This window comes from Plecotus auritus (assembly GCF_963455305.1).
Source record: "Plecotus auritus genome assembly, chromosome: 3".
Classification (NCBI taxonomy): Eukaryota; Metazoa; Chordata; class Mammalia; order Chiroptera; family Vespertilionidae; genus Plecotus; species Plecotus auritus.
The window spans coordinates 121035113-121057454 of record NC_137772.1 but is presented as its reverse complement, the minus strand read 5'-3'; the positions used below and the strand labels follow the sequence as shown (position 1 = coordinate 121057454).

The 22342-nt window shown below is 40.8% G+C and overlaps 1 protein-coding gene across 11 annotated transcripts in view; it reads left to right on the top strand.

The window, feature by feature from the left end:
• Positions 1 to 22342, top strand: part of FRY (FRY microtubule binding protein) — a gene marked incomplete at its 5' end in the record, with an annotated part of 677381 nt that overhangs the window by 364698 nt on the left and 290341 nt on the right. For all 11 annotated transcript variants that reach the window (XR_013960263.1, XM_080662182.1, XM_080662181.1 and 8 more), the window contains 3 exons: positions 12163 to 12266; positions 12706 to 12814; positions 15273 to 15359. Coding sequence is in view for 10 of the 11 variants with exons in the window: in XM_080662182.1 (XP_080518308.1) it covers positions 12163 to 12266; positions 12706 to 12814; positions 15273 to 15359 (300 nt within the window). The remainder of the gene's footprint in view (positions 1 to 12162; positions 12267 to 12705; positions 12815 to 15272; positions 15360 to 22342) is intronic.

The following is a 22342-nucleotide window of genomic DNA, read 5'->3' as shown; positions in this document are numbered from 1 at the left end:
GGTGTGGAACGAAGGAAGGCCCTGGCCAGCAGCCAGCAGCCAGCAGCTGAGGAAGGAAGGCTCAGTCCGGCAGCCGGAAGGCCCTGATGGGCCCTGATCGCCGGCCAGGTCTAGGGACCCTACCCATGCATGATTTTCATGCACTGCGCCTCTAGTAGGGTTATAAACAGCCCTAGAGAGAAGAGTTTCTCCATGCAAACACTTCAAGCATTGGGATTTGTAAAAGAGAAAGGCAATAAGATCACAAAGAGTCAATAGTATAGAGCAGGGGTGGGCAAACTTTTTGACTCGAGGGCCACAATGGGTTCTTAAACTGGACCGGAGGGCCGGAACAAAAGCATGGATGGAGTGTTTGTGTGAACTAATATAAATTCAAAGTAAAGGAGTGGAGGGGAGAGCACGAGAACCCTCCGCTCTTTCGGCTCCGCGGGCCAGATAGAACAGCCGAACGGGCCGGATCCGGCCCGCGGGCCGTAGTTTGCCCACGGCTGGTATAGAGTCTAAACCAGATCAATTCACAAAGTGCTTATGAAGTGCCCATTGTATATGGGCTAGGGAAGGTACTGGAAGTGGAAAAAATAGAGGAAGTCAACTATATAAAAATTTGATCTAGAATAAAGTCTCTGTCCTTGAGGAGCTTAGCATTTCATTGTGGGCTACGTAATGAAGTTTTGACATGCATGATACAGTCCGTGAGGAGTATAAAAGTTGGGAATAGAGAGATGCCTGTGCCATTTATAGAGGTCTGGTGTCCCATGAAACATGAAAGAGGTAATTGTTAGGCAAAGTAAAGTCAACCATATTTTACTTTATGGGTAATAAACTGTTAGAATTCACATCCCCAGGCTAAAAGACATAAACATATTCTTAATGAATTACAATTGGAATAAAATTATATTCCATATATTTAGAACTAAACCCAGTAGGGACTTAATGGGACCATTTGAAAATGTCATAAGTGTTCAGAAAACCTCCCAGACCTCCTCATGAGTCATCAATAGGGAAGAAAGACCTGAGGAAAAACTAACATGGCTTCAGAAGTATGGTTTGTCTTGAGTAGCTTCAGTAATTTATGGGATATAGAACCAATCATATAATCTCATAAAGGACCCCCAAAATGCTCCCCTCATTGTCTTCCCCCCCCACCTTTATCCCTCCAGCACACTTTCCACCTTGCCTCCTCCTGCCCCACACATACTTAAGAGTGATAAACCTGATGTTTGAACACAATGAAATAAGCAGCCATCTGGTGTATTCTGAAGAACCAAGTCATCAAGGTGACATAGAGAATAATAGCAGTGTGTGTGAGCATCAGTGAGCTGCTGCTGTTATGCTTAATTAGTGTCAGTCTGTCAAAAGCAATGTCATTTTTTTCCCATTGGTAACACAAACATTATTATTTATACTTAAACTCAGTTAACCATATATTAGCAATATGGCCTTGTAAAACGATGAGCAATGTTTGGCACCTTCTCACCACAGTATTGACATCTTTCAGACACTCTTGGTCAGTGGCAACTAAAACTTTTTTCTTGTATATATTTTATGTCAGAATCTACATGTATTGAGCTATAAAAAATGATACATTTCCTTCACATCTGCCATCTATACCTAATTCTGAAAAAAAAATGTAACTTGAAAACTTGATTCAATAGTACATTCATTTTTGTTATTAATCCCCATTTATTAATAGCTCTTTTTAAATGTAGTATTTATTCAGTATTCATAACAACTAGGTGCTAGTTTCTTATCCTTTAAAATGGATGTAATAAGGAGAATATTTAATTTTATTTTCTCTTACAATAAGAAATATAATATGCCAGAGAGATTCAGATTATAAAAATAAAACAAAAACAGAAAACTCAAAGTTAAGAAAGGTATTTATAACAGCAATAGCTCTCATTAATTAGGATTGGTTGTAAGGTAGGCCAGTGGTAGGAGCTTACATACATTCTCATGAATCTTTTTTAAAATTTTTTAATTGAATTCAGAGAAGAAGGAAAAAGGAGAGAGAGATAGAAATATCAATGATGAGAAAGAATCCCTGATCGGGGATTGAGCCTGCAATCTGGGCCTGTGCCCTTGACTGGAATTGAGCCCGGGACCCTTCAGTCCACAGGCCAACACTCTATCCACTGAGCAAAACTGGCTAGGGCCATTGTCAGGAATTATCATGATAATGTGACAGGCTACACTGAACTATCTCTATGCTTTCATGGATATTATTTACATTTTTCTAAAAATTTTGCTAGGATAGCGATACTTCATTGAAGGGTAGACATTAATTAGTCTAGTTTCATAGTCCTAGAAATCAAAGTACAGAATTAAAAATGGTTCTCCTTTCTTTCATCTCAGCCCCTGCTTATACTTGAACTGGAATGCATTCAGTCAGTTAGTCAGTCAGTCAGTCAAATGGTCAACAATTTTTTATAAGAAGTGTACCATGTCCTGGAAATAAGTGATGAATAAGTCAGTAACACTCTCTAGCCTCTTAGACCTTGTAATTTAGTGGGAGAGACAGATGGTAAACACATAAACAAATACAGGAAAAGAAAACTTCAAATGGTGATAACTCTATATAGAAAATCAAACAGGATGTTATGATAGAGAATTACGCATTCAGGAGGGATGAAACAGGGGGGTATAAGGGAGGTCTTTGATTTCCATTAAGGATCTCCAAGTATGGTTGCCATAAATACATTTGATGAAACTTGTCCTGAGCATTTAACATATATTTGTATGAAATTATCACAATAAAGATTAAGGAGTGCTTTTTTAAAAAATGTTCTTATAATAATAAGGGTATTAATATCTTTATTTTACAAGTTGAGATATTGAATAATAAATTAAGGATTCCAGAGTCTGCTGGCACACATTAAAATGTATGGCATCATTTATTTTAAAGCAACTACTCTTCTCTTTAGAAATACCAATTTTACATGGTACGTATTAGCTATTTTAAGTATTAATTTTAAATACTTATTTTCCTTTGATATTAATCTTATTTCTATAAACTTGAGAAAATCTCTTACCATCTATGTTTCCAATCTGTCAAAGGCACATTTCAAAGTGGAATTTACAAATTCTTATAATGCCTATAAAATGAGTCTAAAAACTAGAGATCAGATGACAAGCATATATATTACTTTCCATGAATGTCTTATTTATTCAGCCACTAAATAGAAAAGTAATCTCCATGAATTGTCAGTACAGTAATTTTAGAGGTTATTATAGACTATAACACATAAGTTATTTGGAAAATACAGTCACAAAAAAAAGTGAATTATGATCAAAGTAAATTGATACAAGTATCAAAAGGAAATGTTAAAAAGAAGAAAGGTGTTGACTATGATATGCAAGGGAATATAGTAGTGGCTTTAGTTGAAGTGAAAGAGAAAACTCAAAGGTATTTAAAAAGAAAAGATCAAAAGGTGGCTAAAATTTTTTACCAATCTACCTTGATAGATATTTGCGTAATATATTAAGGATGCATGAGAATCTCCAAGCAACCCATATTTATAAATGGCCCATGTGACTTGGTACGGATGGTCAGCTGATGGACCTTAAGAAACATTGGTCTGTCCAGTGAGCCCATCAACAGCCAAGTTATTGGTGAATTCAGTTATCCTTACTGAATACTGTTAACAGTGAATTGCTTTCATTAAGCCAAAAGCAAAATTTAAAGTTGGGCAGGCTGACATGTCACATGATGTGTATCAGGTACCAGCTCTGAGATGAGACGCAGGATTCAGGGAAGATCCACTCTGAAGCATACTAGTTTCTTTAGCAGTTTTATCAACAGCTTCAGAGCCATAATTAATGTACTGTTGGTTAATTAATTGATGGAGATGCAGATTCCAATGAAAGAATAGAAATCAGTGGTTTGAGACATGCCAAAAATGACTATATCCTAAAATATATATGGAGCCCCTATTATGTTAGCTGCTGTTAGAATAGAAAAGTAATGAGGAAGAAGTCCTGTTTTCCAGTAGAGAACAATCTAGTAGGTGCAGTAGCATACAGGGATGGGCAAAAGTAGGTTTACAGTTGTAATACATAAAAAATATAATAATTAATAAATAATCCTATATAATAAAAGCCTAATATGCTAAGTGTCTGGTCGTCTGGTTGGCCATTCAACCAATCAAAGCGTAATATGATAATGATATGCTAAGGCCGCTCAACCGCTTGCTATGACATGCACTGACCACCTGGGGGCAGACAGTCGACCAGTCGCTATGACATACACTGACCACCACGAGGCAGACGCTCCAACTGATAGGTTAGCTTGCTGCTGGGGTCCAGCAGATCAGGACTGAGTGAGATGGGCCAGACACGCCCTGAAGCCCTCCCACAGTCTCTCACCAGCTGGCCAACATCCTGCATCCCTCCCTGGCCCTGATTGTGCACCAGCCTGCGCCCTCTCGCAATCCAGGACCCTTCAGGGGATGTTGGAGAGCTGGTTTCAGCCCGATCCCCACAGGCCAGGCGAAGGACCCCACCAGTGCATAAATCCATGCACCGGGCCTCTAGTATGTAATATAAATAAATAATAATACAAGAATAAACTGTTTCACATACTCACAACTGTAAACCTACTTTTGCTCACCCCTGTATTTAAGCAGCCTCCAAATAAGTGGAAAAATTAATGCTTTAAAGACACTGGAGCCACATTGCCTAGGTCCATATTTTGGCTCTGCCACTTATTAGCCCCCTGTGCCTTGATTTCCTTATCTGAACATGAGAATGATCACAGTATCTGCTTTATAGGTTGTTGTGAGAATTAAAAGGAGTTAATATATGCACAGCAATATAACAATGCCTGGCATCGTAAACACCAAGTAATATATATCCTCCAGTTTCTGAGAAAACAGTACTTATGGAGAAGTCAGTTTCTACCCCAGCTGTTATTTGAGCAAGTCATTTGGCCTCTCTCAATGATAAAATCCCTCAGTAGATGTCATGGTATGTGAAGCACTTTTGAATGTGAGATGTTTTGTGATATCCTTATCGATATATATAAAAGCCTAAGTGACCGGTAGCTATGATGCACACTGACCACCAGGGGGCAGGAGCTCAATGCACTACCCCCTGGTGGTCAGTGAGCTCCCACAGCAGGAGCACCACTCAGCTAATCAAAGGGCACCAGAAGCAGCTGATGAGCGCAGCTGCAGTGGCACAAGCCTCTCCTGCAGACACTTCCCCTGCATGCCCCTCCCCCATCCAGACCGGGATTGGGATTGGGACCAGCATCTGGACTTTCTGGGCGCAAGCCCACAGCCACTTCTTGGTCATGGGTGCACCGGTATCGCCCTAGGATGGGCATGCAGAGACCAGAGCAGAGCGGCAGCTAACCTACCAAGCAGCAGCAGCAGCAGGTGCATCGGGGCCAGGATGAGTGGGAGCTGCATATCGCCTGGCCCAGGCTCAGGTTCCTCCCCAGCCACAGGCTGCTTTGAGCACTGTTACATCCCTTGGGGATGTTGGACTGCCAGTTTCGGCCGATATCCACAGGCCAGGCTGAGGGACCCCCACCAGTGCACGAATCCGTGCACAAGGCCTCTAGTATCACATAAATTAGCTTTGGCTACACACCAAGGGTTGCCTCTGCATAGGCTCTATAGAAAGAAATCTTTCCTATGCATCAAATTTTGCTTTAGATACTACTCACAATTTTCTTTTTAAAATTCAATATTTATTAATAATCTGTTCAGTGGCAGTCACTGGGGACCCAATGATGAGCAACTCATAGTCTCTGGAGATCACAGTCCAGACCTCACAGAAAAGTAAAGGGATAGACCAGTGGTCAGCAAACTCATTAGTCAACACAGCCAAATATCAACAGTACAACAATTGAAATTTTTTTGAGAGCCTAATGTTTTAAACTTAAAATTCTTCTAACGCCACTTCTTTAAAATAGACTCACCCAGGCCGTGATTTTTTTTTAATTTAATCTTTATTGTTCATATTATTACAATTGTTCCTCTTTTTTCCCCCATAGCTCCCCTCCACCTGGTTCCCACCCCACCCTCTGCCCTTAACCCCCGCCCGCACTCTCCTCATCCATAAGTGTACGATTTTTGTCCAGTCTCTTCCCGCACCCCCCACACCACTTTCCCCCTGAGAATTGTCAGTCCACTCCCTTTCTATGCCCCTGATTCTATTATATACACCAGTTTATTCTATTCATCAGGTTTTTTATTCACTTGATTTTTAGATTCATTTGTTGATAGATATGTATTTGTTGTTCATAATTTTTATCTTTACCTTTTTCTTCTTCTTCCTCTTCTTAAAGAATACCTTTCAGCATTTCATATAATACTGGTTTGGTGGTGATGAACTCCTTTAACTTTTTCTTATCTGTGAAGCTCTTTATCTGACCTTCAATTCTGAATGATAGCTTTGCTGGGTAGAGTAATCTAGGTTGTAGGTTCTTGCTATTCATCACTTTGAATATTTCTTGCCACTCCCATCTGGCCTGCATAGTTTCTGTTGAGAAATCCGCTGACAGTCGTATGGGTGCTCCCTTGTAGGTAATTAACTGTTTTTCTCTTGCTGCTTTTAATATTCTCTCTTTGTCTTTTGCTCTTGGCATTTTAATTATGATGTGTCTTGGTGTGGTCCTCTTTGGATTCCTTTTGTTTGGGGTTCTCTGCACTTCTTGGACTTGTAAGTATTTCTTTCACCAGATGGGGGAAGTTTTCGGTCATTATTTCTTCAAATAGGTTTTCAGTATCTTGCTCTCTCTCTCCTTCTGGCACCCCACAATTCTGATGTTGGTATGCTTGAAGTTGTCCCAGAGGCTCCTTACACTATCTTCATATTTTTTGGATTCTTTTTTCTTTTTGCTTTTCCAGTTAAGTGTTTTTTGCTTCTTTGTATTTCAAATCTTTGACTTGATTCTTGCGATCCTCTAATCTGCTGTTAGATCTCTGTATAATATATATTTTTTTTATTTCAGTCAGTGTATGCTTAATTTCTAGTTGGTCCTTTTTCATATCCTCGAGGGTCTTGCTAAATTTATCGGCCTTTTCTAGAAAATTCTTGAAAAGCTTATAACCGTGGTTTTGAACTCTATATCCAGTCATTTGCTTTCCTCCATTTCTTTCATTTGTGATCTGTTTCTTTGTCTCCACATTTTGGCTGCTTCCCTGAGTTGATAGAGTGGCTTTGTGTGCTAGGTGTCCTATAGGGCCCAGTGGCTCAGCCTCCCCAGTTACCTGAGGTAGACACTCTTGGTGCACCCCTTTGTGGGCTATGTGCACAGTCTTGTTGTAGTTAAGCCTTGATTGTTGTTGGTATCACTGGGAGGAATTGACCTCCAGGCCAATTGGCTGTGAGGATCAGCTGTGTCTACGCTGGGAGAACTTCTGTGCTGGAGACACCCTTATGGGAGAAGACTTGCAAAAGCCTCTGTGCTCAGCTTGGATGGGGCAGTCTCAGGGCGGAGCAGACAGCATTGGTTTCCCGTCAGCCCTGCCCTATGAGGCCTCTGTGTCTCAGTGTCCCGTGTTAATTGCTGCAAGCACCTCTGAGAGAAAGCCACCCTCAAGTTCCGCCCGCTGCCAGACAGTCCAGTTTCTCCCCAAATGAGTCTGAGTTCCCCAGAGTCTCGACCGGAACTGCAGTTCAGTGCAGTTGGGAGTTTTTGTCTCCCTCCTGCTTGAGAAAGCCAGCCATGTACTCAGTTGCCCGCCCTCTCCGCGCACACGCCTCGGTACCTCTGCCTTCCGCAGTTCCTCTGAGTCTCAGTGTGCTTTTCTCTTTCCTGACAGTCCAGTTTCACCTTGTATGAGTCTGGGTCCCCAGAGTCTCACCAGGAACTGGAGTTCAGTGCAGTCGGGAGCTTTTGTCTCCCTCCCGCTTGAGAAAGCCAGCCGCGCACTCAGTTGCCAGTCCTCTCCGTGTGTGCGTCTCAGTACCTCTGCCTCCAGCAGGTCCTCTGAGTCTCAGTGTGCTTTTCTCTTTCCTTCTAGTTGTAGAATTTCCACTCAGCCAGCCTTCCTGTGGTTCTGGATGATGTCTGTTTTGTCTTTTAGTTGTAGTTTTGAAATTGTTGTGCGAGACAGCAGTTTAGGTGTTTACCTATGTTGCCATCTTGATTTCTCCCGACTCCATTTTTCTCACTTTACTTTACCAGCCCATGGCTCACCCCCACTCGAGGTCTGGATTTTGCGCTTCCTATAAAGTCCATCGTGGAACTTGCCCACCTTGTTTCCATGCCCGATATTTACCTCCCAGGCCATGGTATTTTGTGGAAGAGCCACACTCAAGGGGCCAAAGAACCGCATGTGGCTCATGAGCCGCAGTTTGCTGACCACTGGGATAGACCAACTTTCTAGAAGCCAGAGAGAAGGGCCATTTGGCAGTCTTTCTGGAGAGGAGGGAGTAGAGGGACAGGGAAGCATAACTGAGGGAGCCACACCTCACTGAGTCTTGCCAGAGAGACAGAATGTTCCAAGTAGACTAGGATAGTAAGGCACTCCAGGCACTCAGAGAGTTGTAGAAGGGATGGTACAGCACAAGGTGCACCAACCCGAGGTAAAGGCAAGGGTGGACATGGGGGAGCCAAGTCACCAAAGGCCCCGTGGAATTTGAACATTGTCCAGGAGGTAATTTGAAGCCACTTAAGGACTTTAAATGCAAGGAAGTCAACAATCATGTCTGTGGTTTAAGGTATCATTTGACAGTGCCAAGAATGGGAAATAGGCAAGGAAACCACTTTAGGGGGCAGTCAGAGCCATCAATGATATATCATCTTGAAATGCTAAAATATCAGTTACCAGTACAGGATCCATTTTTAAAACAGAATAAAAACTTAAGTCTACCACTTTGCTCTTCAGTCTTTATGGGAGCAAAAATAGACCATCTCAACATATTCATAATAGTGAAAGAACATTGGTCACAAGAAGACACACCAAAAAGATAACTGTGAGGGAGAGGGGGCAAGAAGATAATATAAAGGAAGTTGAGGTTAAACAGAAGATAGTAATATAAATCATTTAGACAAGAAATGTCAGTTAGGCTCTTCAGTGGAACTTAGATGATATTTTCCCTACCCCATCATGATTCACAATATGAGATAAGGCATAGGAGAGAATTTTGAATGATATACAAAACACATATAAAAGCTCCCAGAAATCAGGGCCTACATCTCCCTGTTTGCTGCTGGGCCCTGGTGCCTTGTATATAATAATGGTTACTGTGGACAAGAACAGTGCTCAATACCCTATGTGCATTAACTCGTTTAATTCTCATACCACTCCTATAAGGCAGGTGGGATTCTCATTTGCATTTCACGTAGGAAATCAGGCCCAGAAAAATTAGGAGCTTCCCTGAAGTTGGCCACATTGTTAATGAATTGCAGAGTGGGGAATATTCAAATGTAGACAGTGTGTGTCTAGAGTCTGTTTTTAACTACTAGGTAAGCACATCATACATGTTGGTTGATTTGCACTGATTGGAGGAAGGATAATTAGAATTTCCAAAATTTTTAAATGATGGCATATTTTAAATGCAAATTTAGTAGTTTGATAGTTTACTTCAAGTTTGTTTATGTCACCAAAACATTTGACAAATTACAAAGTATACCATACCTGTTTTAATTATAGGCAAAAAAGAGATCATTATTTATGTAGAAAGCATGCATCTAAAAAATTGAGACTTTTTTTCTCCTTGAGCTAGAGAAGTAGTTGTAAAGTGTATTTGGAAGAATAAACATAGAGAAATATCTGATCCAAGCCCAAAAATAAAATTAAAAGAAAAATAAAGCAGTGGATAGTGGAAGACTAGGCTATATAAAACCTCAAATATTAAAATGGTGTGATATTACCACATTAATAGACTAATAGAACTAAAAAGAATCCAGAGATAGAGAAAAATGCATATAGAAACTTAGAATCTTATAATAGTGATCACACTAAAAAGTTATTTTAAGACTATATAGACATAAGAACTATCTTTTCTAAATCTAAAAAACTACTCCCTATAATCTTTTCCAATCTTTACCTAATTCATCTTTATTCAGTAAATAGTTTAAACATAAATTTTATTTTAACTTTTAAATAATTATGAATTCTACAAAAATCAGTGCCTGAATTATCTGCCCTAAGAATAAAACAGCTAGCCCTAGCCAGCTTGGCTCAGTGGATAGAGTGTAGGCCTGTGGACTGAAAGGTCCTGGGTTCAATTCTGGCCCGGGTTGCAGGCTCGATCCCCAGAAGGGGGTGTGCAGGAGGCAGCTGATCAGTGATTCTCTATCACCATTGATGTTTCTATTTCTCTCTCCCTTCCTCTCTGAAATCAATAAAGAAATATATTTTTTAAAAAGAATAAAACAGCTAAAAGAATTATGACAAGATAAATGGAGAAATAAGGGAACAGTAGTAACGTAAAAGCAAAGACCTATAAGAAAATTGAGGGATATTTAAGACTGCTTAGCAAATATATCAATCCCCTGAAAAATGGCAGGAATTCCAATAGATGTCCAGGGTAAAAATGCCCCTTTTTTTTCAGATGTCTAAACATGAAGTTGAAGGGCTCTACTAGAGGTTTGTTCATCAGGGGACACTCAGGAGGGAACAGTTTTAATGGGATGGGTTTCAGGACACTAAGGAAAAACAGAAAGGCCTGCAAAAGTAGACTATACAGGGGTAGGGTTCATCTGATAGGAAGGAAGGACTCAGGGGTGGGAGTAGGGAAGCCATCTCCTGACATGGAAATGGATGAATATAGCCTACCTAAGGTTTAGGGAGCTTGTGGGAGAATTCAGGATGGGAGGTAGGAAAGGTTAGGTTAGAGCCACGTATTGGCTGTTCAGGTATGCCATGTCAAGAAATGTTAACTTGATACCATAGGCATTGGGAACCACCTAATCCATGGTTTTTAAATAGAAAGGAATATAATTAGATAGGAGAGCACAGATGGGGCTCAGTTTCCTCCTCTCTGGCTGATATGTTATTGCCTGAAAGCTGGTAGCTGTCCTATAGCTGGTTTCCCTGCCTTGTTTCTGTTTCCTACACAGCAGACAGGACTACTTACATGTCTCCTCGATTGTAGTGGCTTCCTGTTATCATCATGAGAACTCTGTTCTCTTACTTAATATGGCATGTAGGAGCATCCCTCATGTGACTCCTGCCTTCCTCTTGAGCCTCACTGACCACTGCTCCCTCACTTGTTCCCCTACACTGGCATAGCTCTCCTAGCTTCCATGTGCTGTTGCCTCTGCCTAAAGTATTCTCCCTTCCCATTATTTTTTTAAATATATTTTTATTAATTTCAGAGAGGAAGGGAGGAGGAGAGATAGTAACATCAATGATGAGAGAGAATCATTAATTGGCTGCCTCCTGCACCGTCCTCCCTCCCCCATGGGGATCAAGCCTGCAACACAGACCAGGAATTAAACTGTGACCTCCTGGCCACTGAGCCATGCTGGCCAGGCTCCCATTATTGTTTATACCATTCAAAACTTCTAGTGCCAAGCATAGTACCTGGCCCAGAGTAGAGGAATGCATTAAAGTTCACTTGAGTTTCAGGCCACCCATGAGAACTGTTCCTGACCTTGTTCCTTGAGTTTACCACAGGTTCCCCTTCTCATCCTCTAACTCCTATCCCTACCAGCTTTTCACACTGTCTTAGTTCTTGTTGATTGCTTTATTATCTGTCTCCCAGCTCCTATAGTTTGGGAATACCTCAGGAAAAGGATTATCTTTTATATCTATCTCCCAGGTTCTAGCACAGTGCCTTACTGTATATTAGCTTCAATAAATGTTTAAGGGTAATTAGATGGGGGTGGGGTTTGAGGAATCAAAGCAATAATAATGTTGACAAGGGCATAACAGCAATTGAAAGAATAGATCGGTTCTCCTCTTGGTGCTAGGAGAATGAGCTCCCTGGTACCGGAGAAAAAAAAGGCAGTATCAAGTTTTCACTTGGCAAAGGAGAGAATGACATGCCTTCCCCCAGAACTACTCTGTCCTACCCTAGGCTATGTGGACCCCTCCTCATAGATTATTTATCCAATGGACAGCAAGAGGCAAAGACCCAAGTCTCTGATTATGCAGTGTCCCTTGTAGGGGCCCTTCATTCCCAGGCATTGAGAAAAGAATAATCTTCATATGTCACCATTTACTCTGCAATCTTACATCTTGGTTTCTGTTGTAGAATAAAGACCCCAAGATGGCTCGAGTTGCACTGGAATCTCTGTACAGATTACTTTGGGTTTACATGATTCGAATTAAATGTGAAAGCAACACAGCTACTCAGAGGTAAGGAGCTGGCCTGGGGTAACGGTAATCACATCACTGAGTTCGTGGTAGCCACATCACTCAGCCAGTGAGAGGATGTTTTGTTTTATTACTACCTACACTAACCCAATTAGAAGCTGACAGTTACTGCAAGATCTAAGTCCTTAGTTATTGGCTCAGCAGCCGTGACAGAAACTCCAGCCTCAACCGGGACAGCCAAGGTCCATGTCCAGGGATACATTTGTCACATTAAAAAAGAAATGGCTACAATTTTCCAACTGCCGGTAGTTGGAACACTTTTCATAGAGCAATTATGCTAATGGAAAGGGATAAAGTGGTTTGTTTTCTTTTTCTGAATTTTGTCTGATACTAAGATAAGGTGAAACATCTGCTATTTTCCCTTGAAGAACTGGCGCTCAGCCAATCTTGCTTGTTTTCTCTTTTTTCCTTTATCTTTCAGCCGTCTTATAACCATCATCACAACACTTTTCCCCAAAGGGTCCCGTGGTGTGGTACCAAGGGATATGCCTCTGAACATCTTTGTGAAAATCATTCAGTTCATTGCCCAGGTAATGGACAAGCTTCTGGTGTGAGTCTTCTAGTTATCTTTAAGTAGACAGTCTCCTTCTTGGGATGTACTAACAGATGAGGTATCTAAAATATCTTACGTGTATTGACTTTTCAGAATGGGTTTACAAGTGTTTTCACACATAGCTAGTGACTTTTGCTTCAAAACAAATTGTGACATGGGAACGCAGAGTGCTTTCAGCATGTGACAAATGAAGGAACAGAGACAGAGTTTAAGTGATTCACCCCAGGTCCTAGAGCATGTTAGTAAAGGTGTCTCTTAAACTCATAGTCTCTGGCTTTTTTTTTTTTTTCCATGATTCTCTGCTCTGGATTATGCAAATCAGGAGGAAACAAAAGAGTCTGATGTTTGGAGGAAACCAAAAGAAGATAATTTAGTGAAATTTGATGAGTAAAGAATAATGCTGAAACTTTCATTCTGTGAAAAAGAAGAATATAATAGGAATATTAGCATTTATCAAGTACTCACTCTTTGCTAAGAATAGTTCTAAGTATTTTACATGTATTAAATTACTTAAAAACTGGGACCAATAATATTAAACATAGTTTTTAGTGTTTAATTTACTATTTAGACCTAAGATTTTTGCTTTATAATTCACTTCGTGAGTAAATGGTTTTACTCCAACTTTTTGATTTACAAAGGAATATGAAAAGACAATTATTCCAGCTCAGTCTATGCCTTGAGCCAGCTATATACCCCTGAACAATTCAGAGAACATCTTTTTTCTCAGTTTCTTTATCTGTAAAATGTGAGGGAAAATGCTTACCCGTTATACCTAGAATGCTGAGTGGATAAAGGGAAATAATAGGTATGAAAATACTGTTGAAACACAATTGACATTGATATAAAGACATATGTTTAATTGTTGCTATCTATAATAATAAAAGGATAACATGCTAATTAGACCAGACGTCCTTCCAGACAAAGCTGGGGCCGGAGGGAAACCAGCCCGGGTCCCAGGTTCCTGCAGGTGGCCAGAGGGAAGCCAGCCCAGGTCCCAGGTGCCAGAGGGAAGCTGGTGCAAGCAGTTGGGAAAAGGAAGACCTACTCTTGCACAAATTTTATGCATCAGGCCTCTATTTTAATATATATCTCTGTGTGATTGGCACAACGAAATGCCTCTGTAATATTTATACTTAGGGAAAGGACATTACTTGCTTGGCAGGCAGATGAATGTAACTGTTCTGCATGTAATTATCATGTGGCTGAGGATGGGCTTCAATTATTCTGGAATAGGTTTGATAAAATGAGCCTGTCATGTCTTCACAGCCACTGTCTCAAATTATTATAATCTAGCTTCAACCTTCTCATTTAAGTAACCTTGACATATCTTATTTGTTGGTTATTCATTTCACTTGTAGAATTATTTGTTGTAATATGAGCCAAAGAATTTGAAATGCTAGAAAATAAAAGAAAATGATAATTTTGCAGTGGCTTTTAAACAATACATTGTAAACTGAATTTCAAGAAGGTGTCAGTATTTGCAAAACAAGCAGGAAGAGTTGAGCCTGAATATAAGCCCAGAGACTTCAAGAGTTTTTATTTTCCCTTTGTTGTTTTTGGGTTATTAGTCATTCTGTGCTTGGGGGAATAATTGTATATCTATACTAATAAAAGGGTAATATGCTAATTAGACTGGGAGACCTTCTGGACATCTTTCCAAACAAAGCCATGGTGGTGAGGCCAAGGCAGAGGCAGTTAGGGGTGATCAGGCCAGGAGGGGAGGGCAGTTGGGGGCAAGCAGGCTGGCAGGGAGGGGAAGTTGGGGGCAAGCAGGCCAGCAGGGGGGGCAGTTGGGGGTGATCAGGCTGGTGGGGGGGCAGTTAGGGGAGAGCAGGCTGACAGGGGGGCAGCTGGAGGCAAGCAGGCTGGCAGGGGGCAGTTGGGGCGATCAGGCTGGCAGGGGAGGCAGTTAAGGGTGAGTAGGCCGGTGGGGGGGGGGCAGTTGGGGGCAATCAGGCCAGCAAGGAGGGCAGTTGGGGGCAAGAAGGCCAGCGGGGAGGGCAATTGAGGGGGAGCAGGCTGGTAGGCAGAGTGGTTAGGGGCAATCAGGCAGGCAGGCAGGTGAGTGGTTAGGAGCCAGCAGTCCCGGATTGCGAGAGGGATCCCATTTTGGAGAAGGTACAGGCCAGTCTGAGGGGCACCCCCCCCCCCCCCGTGCACGAATTTTGTGCACCGGGCCATTAGTATTACATATAATTGCACATAATTGCATTATAATGAGAGCATCCCTGTGCATTACACAAAAACAGAAGCAGCTTCACCAAAGATTCAATGGGCATGTTCTTCCTTGGGGAGTCCCCGTGATCTGTGACACTGAGCAGGACTTCTACTCTTAGTAGCCACCTGCTTGGTACATATGATGAAAGTAGATATTTTATGTGTAATTTTTATCTTAACACTTTTTCATTTGTTTTGTTTTCTCTTTTTCACTACAGGAACGTTTAGATTTTGCAATGAAAGAAATCATTTTTGATTTTCTTTGTGTGGGAAAGCCAGCAAAAGCTTTCAGTCTCAATCCAGAGGTATGAGTGATCATTTTTCTGTTCCTGTAACAGTGTGGGCATTGATAGAGCCACACCTTTGTAACTCTGGAGAATGTATGAAGGACATCTCCTCTAAAAGTCTTCTATGTGTTTCTGTCCATGTTATTTGGCTAAATAGTACAAATGATGGCATTTGAGAAGTAAGATATTAGATCAATAGACTTAGAATGATGAACGGTTGGTGTGCTACCAGATTCTGATCATTTATAACAGAGTACACTATGCCCCCAAAGATAATCTCTTACTACAAGGCCAATTGTTTTATTTTTTAAAAGTCAGTGCATTTATTTGTAATTATTTTGATGCAGATTAACTAGTTGAATATTAAGAACTGATAAAACAGAAAAAATAAATATATCTAATAAAGTACTAAAATCTAGTGAGATTAAATAAATGATGTATGAAAATTTGTTTCTGTAGCAGCATCACAACTCAGGGCTAGGCAGTCATGGAAATGAGGATATAGTGGGCATGATACAGGATGTGGAGCAACGGGCCTGTGCAAATGAAAAGTGCATTCAGCTTTAAACTTTTAAAAACACATTGGCCATTGGAAATATGCCTGACAAGCTGCCTCTGTGTAGCCCTTTTTCTATCAGACTGTAGAAAGAGTACTGGACTGGCAGTCAGCAGAGCTGGATTTGCCACTTGCCATGGGAGCTACCACTTTTACCAGCTATATGACATTTACCTCTCTGCACTTCAGCTCATCCACAAGTACAATGGACAAAATTCTTTCTTAGGTCACAGAAGAATTGTGATATTATGATACTACAAACTTGAGAGAAGGGAGGGAAAAAAGGAGGGAGGGAAGAAGTTGCACACCATACAATTCCTTTTAAAAGATTATTCCTATCATAACTGTGATATTGTCTAGATCCTACATTCTGTCAGTGAAAAAGGAGATCCAGAAGCTCCAAATAAACAGCTGGTCAGTAGCAAAGGGAGCCTAGGTCTCCTGGTGTCTTCATGCTTCTTCCCCCCACACCCTGGATTCTCTTCTTGGTGATAAGGTTGCCACAGACACATATAGGGACAGCTGTAGAAATCCCCAAAGGAGTTTCTTTCTGGTGTCTGTTGACATTAAAAGCTTCTGAAATGGCTGCAACCAGGGTTCATGGGCCAATAGGAAGGGGACAAAGCCAGTAAAACTCCATGGCATTTGGGTTGGCTTGAGCTCAGGCCACAATTAGTAAAGAGTCTTCTCTTGAAGGAAGGTTTTCAAAAATATTTTTCACCTTTCAGGAGTCATGGTTCTAGCATCTTTAACAATCAGTTCTCAGAATTACTGGGTTATTTGTCTAAAAGGAACATGTTGAAAGTCTTTAATCATTATCACCATCTAGAAAATTTACCCTTGGTTCTTCTCTCAAACTCCTCATTCAATCAATGATTAATAAGTTAGCATCTCTGTGCAGAGCATTTGAAATAATATTGTTTTTTTTAACTACCAAAAAGCTACACTAATAAAAGAGTAAGATGTAAATTGCCCATACCTTCACGACGCCCACCAGCCAATCAGGAGCAAGTATGCAAATTAACCCAAAAAAGATGGTGGGTTAATTTGCATATGCTGGCACCGAGAGGCCACCCAGGGCAGGACACTTGCATCGTCGCCATGGCAACGACACAGGCGTTCCACACCGCTCCGGCCACTCCGGGCCTCTGGGCAGCGTGGGAAGGCAGAAAGGTGGCTCTGGGCCAGAGCGAAAAGGCAGCTGGAGCTGGAGCAAAGGTGATGCCAGCAGCCAGGGGAAGGAAGGCCCATTCTTGCACAAATCTTTGTGCATCCGGCCTCTAGTAAGAAATATTTGAGTATCTTCTATTTCTCCTGATTTTATAGTAATACAGAAAAATTTAGTTTGTCAGTAACTGTAATTAGAATCTCAAAGGCACATCTGTGACCCCACTCAATAAGACATACAAGGATGAGGATTGTCTATGAAGAAGATGCCATACATTTGATGGAGTATGTTGTAGGGCAGTTTCTCAGGAAACAAATCCAGATTGTGTCTTTTTAAAAAAATTTCTTAATTGTTTAAAGTATTATCTAAGTCTCCTTTCCCTGCCATTGACTTCTCCCTGGCTGCTTTCACCTCCTAGCACATGCCTTCACCTCCCTACCATCTGTGTCTGTTGGTTATGCTTATAAGTTCTTTGGTTGACCTTTTACCCCCACACCTTCCCCTGCCTTCCCTCTTCATTTGGATGGTCTGTTCATTGCATCTATGCCTCTGGCTCTATTTTTGCTCATCAGTTTTTGTTGTTCATTATAATCCACAAATGAGTGATATCATGTGATATTTATCTTTTTCCAACTGGCTTATTTCACTTAGCATAATGATCTCCAGGTCCATCCATGCTGTTGCAAATGGTAAGAGTTCCTTCTTTTTTACCACAGCATAGTATTCCATTGTGTAGATGTACCACAGTTTTTAAATTCACTCATCTGCTGATGAGCACTTAGGCTTTTCCAAATCTTAGCTATTGTAAATTATGCTGCTATGAACATAGGGGTGCATATATTCTTTCTGATTGGTGTTTCTGATTCCTTGGGATATATTCCTAGAAGTGGAATTACTGGGTCAAATGGGGGTTCAATTTTTAATTTTTTGAGGAAACTCCATACTATTTTCCACAGTAGCTGCACCAGTATGCATTCCCACCAGCAGTGCATGAGGGTTCCTATTTGTTCACATCCTCGCCAGCACTTGTCATTGATTCATTTGTTGATGATAGCCCTTCTGACAGGTGTGAGATGGTATCTCATTGTGGTTTTGATTTGCATCTCTCAGATGATTAGTGACTTTGAGCATGTTTTCATATGTCTCTTGGCCTTCCTCATGTCCTCTTTCAAAAAGTGTCTATTTAGGTCCTTTGCCTGTTTTTTAATTGGATTGTTTATTTTCCTTTTGTTAAGTTGTATGGGTTCCCTATAAATTTTGGAGATTAAACCCTTATCCAAGATAACATTGGCGAATATGTTCTCCCATGCAGTGGGCTTTCTTATTGTTTTATTTATGGTTTCTTTTGCTGTGCAGAAGCTTTTTATTTTGATGAAGTCCCATTTGTTTATTTTCTCCTTAATTTCCATTGACCTAGGAGCTGTATCAGTAGAGATATTGCTATGAAAGATGTTGGCTATTTTGCTGCCTATGGCTTCTTATACGATTTTTATGGTTTCCCATCTTATGTTTGAGCCCTTTATCCATTTTGAGTTTAATTTTGTGTATGGTCTAGTTTCATTTTTTTCCATGTATCTGTCCAACACTATTTATTGAAATGACTGTCTTGACTCCAATGTATGTTCTTGCCTCCTTTGCCAGATATTAATTGAGCATAATGATTTGGGTTGATTTCTGGGATCTCTGTTCTGTTCCATTGGTCTATATGTCTCTTCTTGTGCCAGTACCAGGCCATTTTGATAACAGTGGCTTTGTAATTTAGCTTAATATCTGATACTGTGTTCTTTCCAATTTTGTTCTCCTTTCTCAGGATTTCTGCAGCTATTCAGGGTCGTTTTCTATTCCATATGAATTTTTGGAGAGCTCTTTCTAGGTCTGTGAAATATGCAGTTGGTATTTTAATGGGAAGTGCATTGAATTTATAGATTGCTTTGGGTAGTATGGACATCTTGATGATGTTGATTCTACCAATCCATGAACATGGTATATTCTTCCATTTGTTTATGTCTTCCTCTATCTCTTTTTCTACACCCTGTAGTTTTCCAAGTATAGGTCTTTTCCATCCTTAGTTAAGTTTATTCCTAAGTATCTTATTTTTTTTGTTGCAATGGTAAATGGGATTTTTTTTTTTTTTTTTTTAGTTTCTCTTTCTGTAAGTTCATTATTGGTATATAAAAAAGCCATAGATTTCTGGGTGTTAATTTTGTATGATGCTACATTGCCAAATTCATGTTTTTTTATGGCATCTTTAGAGTTTTCTATGTACATATCATGTCATCTGCAAATAATGACAGTTTTACTTTTTTTCCAATTTGGATGCCTTTTATTTCTTCTTCTTGTCTGATCGTTATGGCTAGCACTTCCAGTACTATGTCAAACAGGAGTGGTGAAAGTAGGCATCCCTGTGTTGTTCCTGTTCTTAGGGGAAATGGTTTTAATTTTTGCTCATTGAGTATGATGTTAGCTGTAGGTTTGTCATATAAGGCCTTTATTATGTTGAGGTATGATCCCTTTACTCCCAGTTTGCTAAGAGTTTTTTATCAAGAAAGGGTGTTGGATTTTATCAAATGCTTTTTCTGCATTAATTGATATGATTATGTGATTTTTCTGTCTCATTTTGTTTATGTGATGTACAATGTTTGTTGATTTGTGGATATTGTACCAGCCTCACATCCCCAGAATAAATCCCACTCGGTCATGGTGTATGATCTTTCTAATGTAATACTGGATCCGATTTGCTAGAATTTTGTTTAGGATTTTAACATTTATGTTCATCAGGGATATTGGCTTAAAATTCTCTTTCTTTGTCATGTCCTTATCTGGTTTTGGGATTAGGGTAATGCTGGCTTCATAGAAAGAGCTTAGAAGTGTGACTTCCTCAAGAATTTTTTGGAGTAGTCTGAGGAGGATAGGTTTTAGTTCTTCTTTTTATTTTTGATAAAACTCCCATGTGATGCTGTCCTGACCAGGGCTTTTGTTTACTGAAAGTTTTTTGATTACTGCTTCAATTTCCTCAGTAGTTATTGGTCTCCTCAGGTTTTTTATTCTTCCTGTTGAGTTTTGGAAGATTTTATTTTTCTAGGAAAATGCCCATTTTGTCTAGGTTGTCCAATTTGTTGGAGTAGAGTTGTTCATAATATTTTTTTTATAATCTTTTGTATGCCTGTGGGGTTGGTTGTTACTTCAATACTTTCATTTCTGATTTTGTTTATTTGGGTCCTCTCTCTTTGTTTCTTCATGAGCCTGGCTAGAGGTTCATCAATCTCATTTATTCTTTCCAAGAACCAGCTCTTGGTTTTATTGATCTTTTGTATTATTGTTGGTGTATTTTTTTTTTTTTTTTTGGTCTCTATGTCATTTATTTCCACTCTGATCTTTATTATGTCCTTCTTTCTTCTTATTCTGGGTTTTTCTTGTTGCTCTCTTCCTAATTCTTTAAGTTGTAGGGTTAAATAATTTATTATCATTTTTTCTTATTTTCTGAGGTAGACCTGTAATGCTATGAACTTCCTTCTCAGGACTGCTTTCACTATGTCCCATAGATTTTGGATTGTTGTGTTTTCATTGTCATTTGCTTCCAGGATGCTTTTTATTTCTTCTTTGATCTCCTTAGTAACCCAATCATTGTTTAATAGCATGCTATTTATCCTCCAATTGTTTGATTTTTTTCATTGTTTTTATTGTAGTTCATTTCTAATTTGATGACATTTTGATCTGAGGAGATGCTTGATATTACTTCCATCTTCTTGAATTTGAAGAGACTTTGCCTGTGTCCTAATATGTGGTCTGTTTTTTTAAATGTCCTATGTGCACTTGAGAAGAACGTATATTCTATAGCTTTGGGGTGAAAAGTTCTAAAGCTGTCAATTAAAATATTTTTCTGTGTATAAGATGCCCCCCCTCTTTTCCAACCCCAAATTAAGAAATCAATCCTAATATATTAAAACCCAGGGTCCATAATGACCAAAGGCTTGACCGAATGCCAGGCTGTGCATGCAGCAGGATCCGGTGGGCGGGGACTGTCCAGCAGACTGAAGTGTTGACCTCTTGAGGAGAGAGAGAGGCGGGGCTGATCAGCAGCTACCACGTCTGCTGGCAAGGCCCCAAGAGAGAGAGAAGCAGGGTCCTCAAGACTGTGGATCATACCCTGCTTCTCTCTCTCTCTGGGCCTTGCCAGCAGCCGTGCCTCTTTCTCTTCTTAAGATCAGTAGTTCAACCCACTCGCCAGCAGCCTGGGGTGGCTGTTGATCAGCTCTGCCTCTCTGATCAGGCATGGAGATAGGCCCGGAGATGCTGACTGGCATAGAAACTGATCAATCAGAACCTAATCTGGGTGAACTGCGAAGGCATAACCTAAGGTGGGGGCTGAGGAGGGGTTTTAAGGGCAACAGCTGTTTGGTATAAGGTGTAAGAAAGTGGTTCAATTTTTTAATGACTGATTTGGCAGTATAGTGCATCTGGCTGGCTATCAGTCCAGATATAGGGATTATGTATTTTTGTCTGCCAAGAGCATCTCCTCCTGCTGAAAAAGGCTTTCTCTCCCCTCCCCATTTAAGCAGTCTTATCCTATATAATCTATCTATACTAATAAAAGGGTAATATGCTAATTAGACAGGGTCAACCAGCCAACTTCTAGACATCCATCTTCCTTCCGGACAAAGCCATGTGGTGGGGGCCGAGGCAGAGGCAGTTAGGGGTGAGATCAGGCTGGCAGGGGAGGGCAATTGGGGGTGAGATCAGGCCAGCAGGGGAGGGCATTTAGAGGCAATCAGGCAAGCAGAAGCAGTTAGGTGTGGCCAGGCAGGCAGAGAGGTTAGGGGTGATCAGGCAGGTGGGCAGAGTCAGTTAGGGGTGATCAGGCAGGCAGAGGCAGTTAGGGGTGATCAGGCCGGCAGGAGAGGGCAGTTGGGGGTTATATCAGGCCATCAGGGGAGGGCAGTTAGGGGCGATCAGGCAGGCAGGCAGAGAGGTTAGGGGTAATCAGGCAGGGAGCCAGAGGGGTTAGGGGCAATCAAGCAGGAGTCAGGTGAGCAGTTAGGAGCCAGTGGTCCCAGATTGCAAGAGGGATGTCCGACTGCCGGTTTAGGCCCGATCCCTGTGGTCAGATATCCCCCAAGGGGTCCCCGATTGGAGAGGGTACAAGCTGGGCTGAGGGAACTCCCCCCCCCCCCATGCACGAATTTTGTACACTGGGCCACTAGTATTTTAAATATAAAACAGAACACAGTTTTGTTTAGTAATTACTGCAGGTAATGTTTACATACCAGTACTATGATA